The sequence below is a fragment of the Lactuca serriola genome, chromosome 9, assembly GCF_051521515.1.
Source record: "Lactuca serriola cultivar US96UC23 chromosome 9, Lser_US96UC23_V15, whole genome shotgun sequence".
NCBI lineage: Eukaryota > Viridiplantae > Streptophyta > Magnoliopsida > Asterales > Asteraceae > Lactuca > Lactuca serriola.
The window spans coordinates 3,016,920-3,028,313 of record NC_136416.1 but is presented as its reverse complement, the minus strand read 5'-3'; the positions used below and the strand labels follow the sequence as shown (position 1 = coordinate 3,028,313).

The 11,394-nt window shown below is 38.8% G+C and overlaps 1 protein-coding gene across 1 annotated transcript; it reads right to left on the bottom strand.

Moving 5' to 3' along the window:
- Window positions 1-638: 638 nt before the first annotated feature.
- GPAT3 (glycerol-3-phosphate acyltransferase 3) lies at window positions 639-2,622 on the bottom strand. Its single transcript, XM_079021312.1, has 2 exons — window positions 1,865-2,622; window positions 639-1,668 (listed from the first exon to the last, which is right to left on the bottom strand). The coding sequence occupies exons 1-2, from the start codon at window positions 2,570-2,572 to the stop codon at window positions 763-765; spliced, it is 1,614 nt and encodes a 537-aa protein (XP_078877438.1). The 5' UTR covers window positions 2,573-2,622; the 3' UTR covers window positions 639-762.
- Window positions 2,623-11,394: the final 8,772 nt, after the last annotated feature.

The following is an 11,394-nucleotide window of genomic DNA, read 5'->3' as shown; positions in this document are numbered from 1 at the left end:
CAAATCGACTCGACTGCCCTAGCTTCCTTTGCAGAGAAGTCCACAATTTCCTCAGCAAAGAATGAATGAATATTAATTAGGTTTCTATTTATTTATTACAAAGATATAAAATCATGTAGTGGAGAGCAATCCGCCATGAGGCGGTATGCTAATTTGTGGGTTTGTCGGGTTAGGGATCAATGAATATTTTACACGTGTCGTGTGTTAAGAAATATGAAAGTGATAAAATAAAAAAACAGATGTGATAATGTGGAGTAGTCCGCATGGTAAATGGTTTGCCTCTTAAATTAAAGGTCTCAAGTTCTTAACTATTTCATGATACTAATTTTAAGTGCTAACTTCGTTGTTTAAAAAAAATGTGACGTGTATATGGATGTGGGTAGGATCTGAGAAATGAGGAGAGTTTGTCGTCTCATGTCATTCAACCCATTATATGAAAATCATCGATCATCATGTCTAGAATAAAATGGAGTTAACGAAACAACATTTATATGCCGTGAGTCATTTGTGGTGCTTAAAATAGATATGTAATTGTTTTAATTTGTCCGTATTATTTATTTTACATGAGCATAAATTAAATAATATCATACCTATATTTAAAATAGAAAAATTGTACATAAAACAATACGCCCAATATTTTATCAATTCCAAATAAAGAATATTGATTCATATAGATGCATATATACAGTGTGAAAAGTGAAAAATATAATAAACATAATTAAGTTGGTGATATGGAGTAATTAATAGAGACTCATCCATCAATCATCTTTTCTTACTCGTGGAAACCAACCCTTCGTTACCGGCCAATGCAAGATATTTGTCCTTTCTCGTTAAGCTTGTGCATTCGAACTCCAATGTCTTCCCAATCTCGGTTTGAACATAATTTGCCACATCGAACCTTGTAGAGTTTGCATCGCCACATCGCGAATTGGAAGACACACCATGAACCTGCTCTAGGAGCTGAACTCGATAAATAGGACTAGGGTTCATCATAAAATAGAAAGGATCCAAGCATTTTAATCCACCGGCAGTTGTCCCATAAAACATGCTAACATGAGTATCCAATGCCACTGGAACAATACGATCGCTAAGTTCGGCAAACAAAGGGCTGAACCGCAGCAAATAAGGCTCCCTACAAGTTGTTCCTTCGGGGCAAACCACGAGGTCTCCTTGCTTTAACATCTTGTCCATCATCTTCGCGTCTTGATCCCTGTTCCTTGTTAGTCGGACAGTTTTGATTGGCGACAAGATTTCCGACATTCGACTGAGACTGTATGTGACAGCAGCGAATGGTTTCTTGAGTCCGAAAGAGAGGTATAATGGGTCAAGTAAAGTTCTATGGTTACAAACATATAAAAGCCCTTTGTGTTGTTTATGATCATGATCAGAACCCGACTTTTGAACTGACTTGTGGTTCGTGAGCCTGAGCTGCAAACCGGTGAACTCCAGGATCGGGATCAATGCACCATAAGGCAAGGACAGTGCGATAATGACTCGAGAAATGGCTAGAACCAGCGCGAAAGGGAACCACATGAACATGACTAGCGTATGCAATGGCTCAGGTCGAAAGGCTAATCTGCCATCATGGAAGATTAGAGCTTTTGGATATTGTTCTCTTGGAAGACTTTGCCATGCTATCTTTTCTCCATTGGTAACCACATAAACCTCCTGTACATCAAAAAAATATAAAAGTCAATCATCTTTGAAACTAATCTGGTACTAGGAAACTAAATAACTTTTGCACCCTTAGATTTATTTTTATTTTTTACGACTTTTGCCCCTTAAACAAATGTTACATGTACATGCATGTATATACTAATATGTTTCTAAATGCAAAGTACGAATCATGTATAGAGTGAAGTACCTTGCTACACATGATCCAATCGTGCTTAATCCACTTGTTTGAGAAGCAAACCGTGGCATCTTCATCTTTTTCTAATACATCGTTAATACGACGTTTTAGAATGTTCTTGTTTTCATTCATGAGACCGACATAATACCCTCCGCAAACCACAAGGTCTCTTCCAAAGACATAATCGATCTCCAAATAATCTTTCAAGAAACATTCGACCATGACTTGTGGCAACTTGCTGACGCCAACTTTCTTCCTTCCTCTCCTCAACATGTCGGACCCCTCCATACCAACGTCTTCCAAGAAAAATTTAGGCAAAACCGAGCTTCCAACTCGAAAATTTTCTTTCTTAATGCCAAAAAAACAAACCATCACCATAATCTTGAGAGATACATCTTCCTTAACCAAGCAAAGAAGAGGATACAGAGAGAAAAGTACAAAAGCCCGAATCAAACTTCCGGCCTCGAACGCAACCAACATGAAATACGGAAACACCGAAGAAGATCTCAGAAGTGTTCCTTCGACATCGAAGATCAAAGTCTTTAGTGAAAGATCGGAATCTTGAGCTAGAGAAACGGGGGTTTGTGATTTGAATTTGGAGGCATGCGAGTTGCTTAGGGTTCTTTTAAGAGTTGTTGTATTGTTCTGGTGGAGTTTAAGTACAAGGCGAGAGACGAAGAGAACAAGCCTGAGAGAGTAAGGTAAAGCCTTGAATACCATTTTTGAGTAATTGCTGGTTATGGAAGGTATGCCCAAATGGTGGTATTTATGGCGGTCGAGTTGCCAAAAGGCATTCGAATACTCTATTTTTAACGAGTTGACACTCTCTAACCTAATAAATGCACCGTGAGGTGGAGACTGGAGACTGGAATGCCATGGTTGACTTGAATTGGTATAAGATTATAGAGGTATAGCTAACAAAAAATTTGAATATATATGGACCGGTTTGATACAGTTACAACTCTATATTTTAAAGAGTTTTTATCCAGATAATTGTATTTTGAAAAATAATTACAAAAGTGGTGTAGTTTTTAGATTATTCACCAAAAGATGGTAAATATGTTGTTGGCTTATATTTATTTATATAAAAGATTTAAAAAAAAAAAAAAAAAAAAAAAAAAAAAAAAAAAAAGAATCAACCCATCTTCCTTGCCACACTGTTTCGAAGGGCATGGGAGTTTCGTCGCCGACCAAGTTCTCCTCCTTTGAAATCTGAAGCGTCGCATGAACCTTGGTAGCGTAATCTTTGGACTTGTCTAAAGCATAATAGGAATCTATGGCATCATGGATAATCTCTGTCTTTCACTTTCTAACAACGTAGGCTATCTGGAGGTGGGGGTTTAATTCGCGCATGATACCCTATGTGACAAGCCAACCCACACATAAACATTGTCCCTGACTCACACATAAACATTGTCCCTGACTCCAGTAGGTTAGCTATTAAGTGGTTGCTAAGACACATGAGGATGAGTAAAGTGATTGGCTAATGGTTATGACAATTTTTATTTTCTTTTATTCTCTCTCCTTCTTTTTGCCCCTTCACTGTCAAACCACCGAAGAACACCATTTCCACAACTTAATAGATTGATTGTGTAATGCTAAAATATCTGCGTGACGCTGAGTTGGCTGGTGGTTTGGTAGTGACCACTCCCCACAACTTTATATTAGATATTAGTATTTATAAGAGAACGTGTGAAATTGTTAATCGGACATGATAATGGTGGTTATGCTGAAAATATGTTTGTTGTACTTAAGGTTTTAAATAATGTGAGGCGTGGGCTTGAGGACAATGTCAAAGTTAAACCATGGCAAGCCTTGGCGAGCCATGACGTTTTTTAAGTCGTGACTATTTTATATAAATTAAAAAAGATAAATTATATAATTATTGAATTTTATCAAAAATATTAAGTTTTTAGAAATGATATATTAATTTTTAATATTAAAAAGTTAACAAAAACTCAATTATTTTAGGGCCGATCAAAAAAAAAAAAAAAAAAAAAAAAAAAAAAACTCGCGCCTTGATAAAAACTCGCGTCATAATGCGATAATGCGCACCTTGACACGTTATTTGGGCCTCACATTTGACAAATTTCGTCTTTGACGTTTTCGTAACGGCTAGGTCACGTCTCACACCATGACACGCCTTGAGGCGTGTCATGACACGCTTTTTAGAACCATGGTTGTACTAAATGGTTATGCGGTTTCTTCACTAGATATACGGTGACGGTGTGATTAAGGGAGTTTTACAAACACTCATAATTTAGTTCTTAATATTTTCTTTTGATAAGGATGGTCCTATGATTTATTTTTATATGGTTGATCCTTGGCCCAGGTAAAATGTTTATTCTATCATTTTTAATAGATTTTCCTCATTTCTTGTACATATTTATAATTTATAAATATTTTTATTTGCTTAATATTTTTCTAAGGATTTTATAATTATTAATATTGTTTAAAGTTATGTTTGTTGTACTTAAGGTTTTAAATAATGTGAGGCGTGGGCTTGAGGACAATGTCAAAATTAAGTCATGGCAAACCTTAACGAGCCATGACGTTTTTCAAGTCGTGACTATTTTATATAAATTAAAAAAGATAAATAATATAATTATTGAATTTTATCAAAAATATCAAGTTTTTAGAAATGTTATATTAACTTTTAATATCAAAAAGTTAACAAAAACTCAATTATTTTTGGGCCGATCAGAAAAACAAAAAAACTCATGCTTTGATAAAAACTCGCGTCATAATGCGATAAGGCGCACCTTGACACATTATTTGGGCGTCACATTTAACAAATTTCGTCTTTGACGTTTTCGTAACGGCTAGGTCACGTCTCACGCCATGGCACGCCGTGAGGCGCGTCATAACACGTTTTTTAGAACCATGGTTGTACTAAATGGTGATGCGGTTTCTTTACTAGATATACGGTGGCGGTGTGATTAAGGGAGTTTTACAAACACTCATAATTTAGTTCTTAATATTTTCTTTTGATAAGGATGGTCCTATGATTTATTTTTATGTGGTTGATCCTTGACCCATGTAAAATGTTTATTCTATCATTTTTAATATATTTTCCTCATTTCTTGTACATATTTATAATTTATAAATATTTTTATTTGCTTAATATTTTTCTAAGGATTTTATAATTATTAATATTGTTTAAAGTTTAGGATCCCACCACCCCTTCTTCTTACTTTGTTCCACCGACAACCATCATCACTTTCGTATTGTTGTGAGATTTAGACTTGATTTCAAGTGTATATGTCAAATCAAGACCGTTTCCGATGATACGTAAAGTAAAGACGACTAATCAAGACTACAAGAGCTCTTATGATACTCTTATTAAGCTCGTGATGATGAGAACCGGTTATCTCTCTTTCATCTCTTTTCTTGGGGTGTTATATTCATACTTACAAAATCAATAACATATACTTGTTATTTGTTTTTTAAATAAATATAATAACTTATTTGAAATGTTTTAATATACATGTTTTATGGACATGAAGATATATAATATAATTCTACATAGACAAATAAGAATGGTTTCATTATTAACAAAACATAACTATGAATACAAATCGAAGTTATTATTGTTAGTATTCATATGTTGTTCTAGGCCCAGTCCTCTTTTGTGTATATTGTATTTATATAGTTTATATGAATGAGATGAGGGTTTTCATTGGAAAAGATTCATGTTAGCATGGTATCAGAGTTGTAATACCATCGCATCCCTCATCTCTTAACCCTAGTGTCGATGTTCTTTTCTTGGTCGAAATTCTTCTTCTCTTCTCTCCCTGTTCTTTCATCTTTCTGTTCAGCCCCATTCTCTGATCTCTTCATTATGACTGGAGATGCAATCAAAGGTAGCCTCTTACCGAAAAACCCTATGGAATCTCTAATGTTCGGGCCTCAGTCCTTATCCTTCTGTGCTATGATCGTATGAACTATGATGGGTGGAGAGAACTTTTGAGACTCATTGTTATAGGTTCGGAGTTTCTGATCATCTTCAACCTCCAAAGGACCCTGCTTCCTCCAACATGGAGGAGTGGGAACATAATGATTCTATTGTTAAAAGTTGGATGTACACCACATTATCGCCTTCTCCACTTCAGATGTCTCCCAAAAAGAATTCTAATGCCTATTGCTTGTAGACTCAACTCAAAACCTTGTTCTGTTCCAACGGCGACTCACGTACCATGCAATTAGACACTGAACTTCGAGCTATCACCATGTGAGATTCTTCTGTCGTAGCCTACTGCATTAAAATAAAAACCATTGCAGATACTCTGGATAATCTCGATGTTACAATCCTAGAGAAGAATTTTGTTATCTACACAGTCAAAGTTTTGGCCCGAAAATTCGGATACATTGCTAGTCAGATCCTCCACTCAAAACCTTTACCCTCATTTTTTGAATCTCGTTTCATGCTTGAAGTGGAGGAACAACGACTACTTGAACACAATCGCTGAAACAATGGTTCATCTCTGTATCTGACTGCATCTTCTCTAACTGCCTTAGTCACCGGAATCTCAGGAAATCAACCACCCAGTCGCGGTGACGGGGGTCGCGGAGGCCGTGGCAGCGGTCGTAACAAACGTGGTGGTAGGTACGGTGATCGTGGTGGACGATCTCACTTCAGCAGCACAATCCATAGTGTCGGAAATCATGAATTACCCTCCGGATGGGGTACTGGGTTTTACCCTCTCGCTACTATGGGATCCTTTCAATAAAGTCAGCAGGTTGGTCTGCTACCTACTCCCGCCTAATATCAGATTCGACCCAATTGGCCCAACAATGACAACCAATGGATTGTTTCTTCTATGCAACCCTCTTCTTGCTAAACTGGGCCAATGCACACTCAACAAGCTTTTACCACAACCCAAACTCATCAACAACCCCCCCCCCCACCCCTTGGTAGTGGTTTAACCAGCCTGCTTCCTCTCAACTAACACATCAGGCCACCGCCCTTCCTGAATTTTTTAATGCAATATCCTTGAACAACCCAAATCACAATGGTTGGTATATGGATATTGGGACCACCGCTCATCTACACTCTGAAGAAGGTATACTTAAAACCAAATCTAATAGCATATTTTATCCTTCTATATTTGTTGGGGACAGTTCTAAAATTGTTGTATGTAACATGGGTTACACTAATCTCTCTTACTCAAATCCTTATCGTACTCTCTCTTTAAAAAATGTCCTTATCACTCCCAATATCATTAAAAATCTTATTTATGTTCGTCATTTTACCGCTGATAATCAATGTAGTATTGAATTTGATCCTTTCGGTTTTTCTGTGAAGGATCTCCAAACCAAACACACTCTTCTGCGATGTGACAGCTCAGGAGATCTTTATCCGGTCACCACTCCTGCTCCTCACATGTTTGTTTCCACAAGTTCAGCTCTTTGGCATCAACGTCATGGTCACCTCAGTCTTCCTGTTTTTCAACATTTAGTTTCTTGAAATTTGATTCCATGTAAAAACAATAAAATTTTGAGTTTGTGTCACGCATGTCAACTTGGAAAGCATACTAGGTTACCTTTTTGGTTTTCAGATTCTAGTTCTACTTTTCCTTTTTAATTAATTCACTCTGATATTTGGACATCTTCTATTACTAGTGTCTCTGGAATACAATACTATGTCATTTTGTAGATAGTTTTTTCACAATTTGTGTGGGTATACCCTTTGAAATATAAATCTGATGTATTCACCAAATTTCTCCAGCTTTATGTCAAAAACCAATTCAATTCTAATATCACTTCTTTTCAATGCGATAATAGGGGAGAATTCAATAATAGTCAATTACATAATCTATGTAACTCCAATGGCATTCAAATGCGTTTTTCTTGCCCCTATACCTCTCAACAAAATGGAAAATCTGAGCGAATGCTTCGAACCATTAATAACATGATTTACACTCTTCTATTTCATGCTCACCTTCCACCCACTTATTGGGTTGAAGCCCTTCACATGGATATCCACCTCCTTAATATTCTTCCTTCAACCACCATTAACAATCAGTCTCTATTTCAAAAATTATTTAATAAACCCCCTCGTACTCTCATTTACATGTTTTTGGTTGTCTCTGTTATCCTCACATACCCACACCTCACAAACTTTTTCCCAAATCTACTCCTTGCATATTTCATGGCTCCCGTTTCAACATCGTCGGTACCAATGTCTCATCCTTGACACTCAACAAATCATTTTGTCTCGTCATGTCACGTTTGTCGAGTCTGTTTTCCCGTTTGGGTCCATGACCCCGAACTCTACCATGCCTTATGAGTTCCTTGACATCATTGATGACTCTAATTCTTTGTTCCAACTTTTCCATCAAACTCCAGTCACATCCACCTCCATCCCTTAACATTGGAGGTCACACCGTTTGCCGAAGCCAACTCATCAGCCACTGCTGATACGTCTCAATCCACATCCGGTACTCCCTCCTCCTCAGCCAGCGTTTTAGTTCCTCCTGTCTCTACAATTCCTTCACTGTATCTCTCATCTACATCTCCTCCTATCTTGATCCACCCCATGACTACTCGTTTACGCCACGGTATCACTAAACCAATTCAAAAACTCAAACTCCATGTCGACACCCCCTTTCCTATGCCCAGTAATTACTTACAAGCATTTAAAGATCCTAACTGGCTTGATACCATGAAGGATGAATTTAATGCTCTTGTCTCAAATCAGATGTGGGTTCTTGTTTCTCGTCTCGCAGGTGCAAATATCATTAAGTATATTTGGTTATTCAAGAAGAATGAGAATGCAGATGGATATCTGGCTCGCTACAAGGCTCGACTTGTAGATAATGTTCGTAGTCAACGACCCGTCATTAATTGTGATTAGACTTTCAATATGGTGGTCAAACCCACCACCATACGCACTGTCCTCTGTAACATCCGGATTCCCAAGTATTATTTTGCTCCTTTTATTTTTGGGTGTTGTGAGGAGACTCGGCGAGTTGGGGTCTAAACTCGCCGAGTAGGATCGCGGATGTTCACGCGGTTTCACGTCTGGACTCGGCGAGTCCGAGGGTGGACTCGGCGAGTCCACGCTGTTTAATGAAACCCTAATTCCAGGATTTGGGACCTATTTAAAGGCCCTTATGGCCGTCATTTACGGACATCAACCCCCAAAGAGAAACCCTAAGAGATCTAGAGCATTTGTGAGGAAGGAAAGGCCATTCTTGATCATTTTGTGGGTGTTTTTGCAAGAAGGAAGTGGTCAAGGCAAGAGGAGGCTGAAGGAGGTGCAATTTTGGTGGTTTTAGAGTTCATAGAGGCTGTATTGAGGTATTATTCTCGGACCTTCCTCAGTTTTGTTGTTGATTCCTTGTGTTAGGGTTTTCTAACCCTTTTAGAGGTTGATTTAGTAGAGCATTTGGTCCCTTCTCGAGTTTGTGTTCTGGATCTGGACCCAAAGAGGTCCAGAGGCCTTAACCATTGGAGCTTTATGAGTCACTTTGGGAGCCATGGGCTTGGAATGTCATTTTTGGGGATAAATCACCATTTTGGACCATTTAGATGTTATATGAGTGCCAAGGTCCAAACTTTACGTGATTATCATGCTTGGGGAGGCCAGATTTATGATTGTATGGAACAGATCTGACCTCAGAAGTTGTGTAGAGTTTGTGCATGGCATGAACTCGTTGAGTCCGAAGAACAGACTCGACGAGTAGTATGAAGATTGCCCGTTAACCACTCAGTGGGTGGACTTGCCGAGTTAGGATATAACTCAGTGAGTCAGGGAGAGTCAAGGGGGACTGAGTTCAAGTGGAACTCGTCGAGTTGTTCTTGAGACTCGGCAAGTTGATTCGGGGTGGCCCCGCGATTCATGCCAGGCGGAACTCGTTGAGTCAGGGGAAGAACTCGACATGCCAAGAGAGGGGTTAAGAGGGTCAGTGGACACGTGTGGACTCGCCGAGTCGCCCTAGTGCACTCGACGAGTCGGGTCAAAGTTTGAACATTGACCTTGTTGACTTTTAGGGTTGAGTAAAGTTGTATTTATGAGGGTATTTACTTTGTGTGATTAGGCGGGGGCTAGATCACATTTCTTTTGAGTCAGATACTTACCGAGACAGCGAGGTGAGTCTTCTCACTATACGTTACCTAGAGTGGTATATTTGTGTGGACCAGAGGGTCTTATGTGTTGTGTATGAGATTATGTGCTATGTGTTATGTGTATGTTGTATGATGTTATAGACCGGACCGAAGGGTCCAACGATACAGACCGGGCCGGAGGGCCCAACGAGCTATGACCGGACCAGAGGGTCCAACGAGCTACGGGACTGGAGGGTCCCGCTGAGACACATCGACTGGAGGGTCGTATTATAGCCTCGAGTGGCGTATGTGTTGTATGCGGTATTTTGGGGAACTCACTAAGCATTTATGCTTACAGTTGTTGTGTGATGTGTTTCAGGTACCAGTGATGAGCGCGGGAAGGCGCCGGCATGATTCGTACACACTTGTGGAGTTTATGTTTTGGATTCTGGGGAAATGTTTTTGTGATAATAACATTTGATACAATATGTTTGATGTTATTTTGTGAGTAAATGAATGTTTTCAAAATGAAAAATTGTTTTGAAAATTTACGTTGTTACATCCTCTCTCTTGCAGTGTCTCAGCACTGGCATATTCGCCGGCTTGATGTGAAGAATGTATTTCTTCATGGAGATGTTAGTGAGAATGTCTTTATGCATCATCCTCCCGGATTTCGAGATCACTGGCACCCCAATCACGTTTGTTTATTACATCGCTCTCTATATGGTTTAAACAGGCTCCTAGGGCATGGTTTCATCGATTTGCTCAGTTTGTTTTCAGGATTGGCTTTACCAATAGTCGGTGTGACTCATCATTATTCATTTATCAATAGGGTGATCACACTGCGTATCTTTTATTATATGTAGATGATATTATCTTAACTACTTCATCCTAGGAACTATTTCAGAATGTCATTTCCACCTTAAGCAATGAGTTCTCTATGACCGATCTCAATAATCTTAATTTTTTCTTGGGTGTTCAAGTTACTCGGGACCAAAGAGGAATGTTTCTATCTCAATGGAAATATGCTTTAGAGATCTTAGAACGAGAAAATACGCTTATCTGGAAAACTTCTCGCATTCTCGTCAACACTTCAACAAAACTTGACCCGACCGTCCCTACTAAACCTAACACCCACCCGTCTTCTTCCCCACCGATTTCAATCTCTTCTACCCTTTGTTTTCATTGTCGGCAATAAGAAACGAACTCCAGTGAAAGTTGGAGAAAACATAGGGATCAAAATAATTTTGTGTGCATATGTGAAATCAGAGAAGAAATTAAACTCCCCAATGGGTTTGAAAGTCCTCTACACTTGCATCCCTATGTGTGTTGGCCCATGCTCCTCCGACACTGATGGTGATGGGGTGATGGTAATGAACATGGAAGGGGTTTGATTGTGGTTGAAAGATGGTGAGAAATGGTGGGGATTTAAAGTTGTTGTGATGTTGGAATAGAGGGATAAGGGTGGTCAACGGTTATTGCACATTACTCAA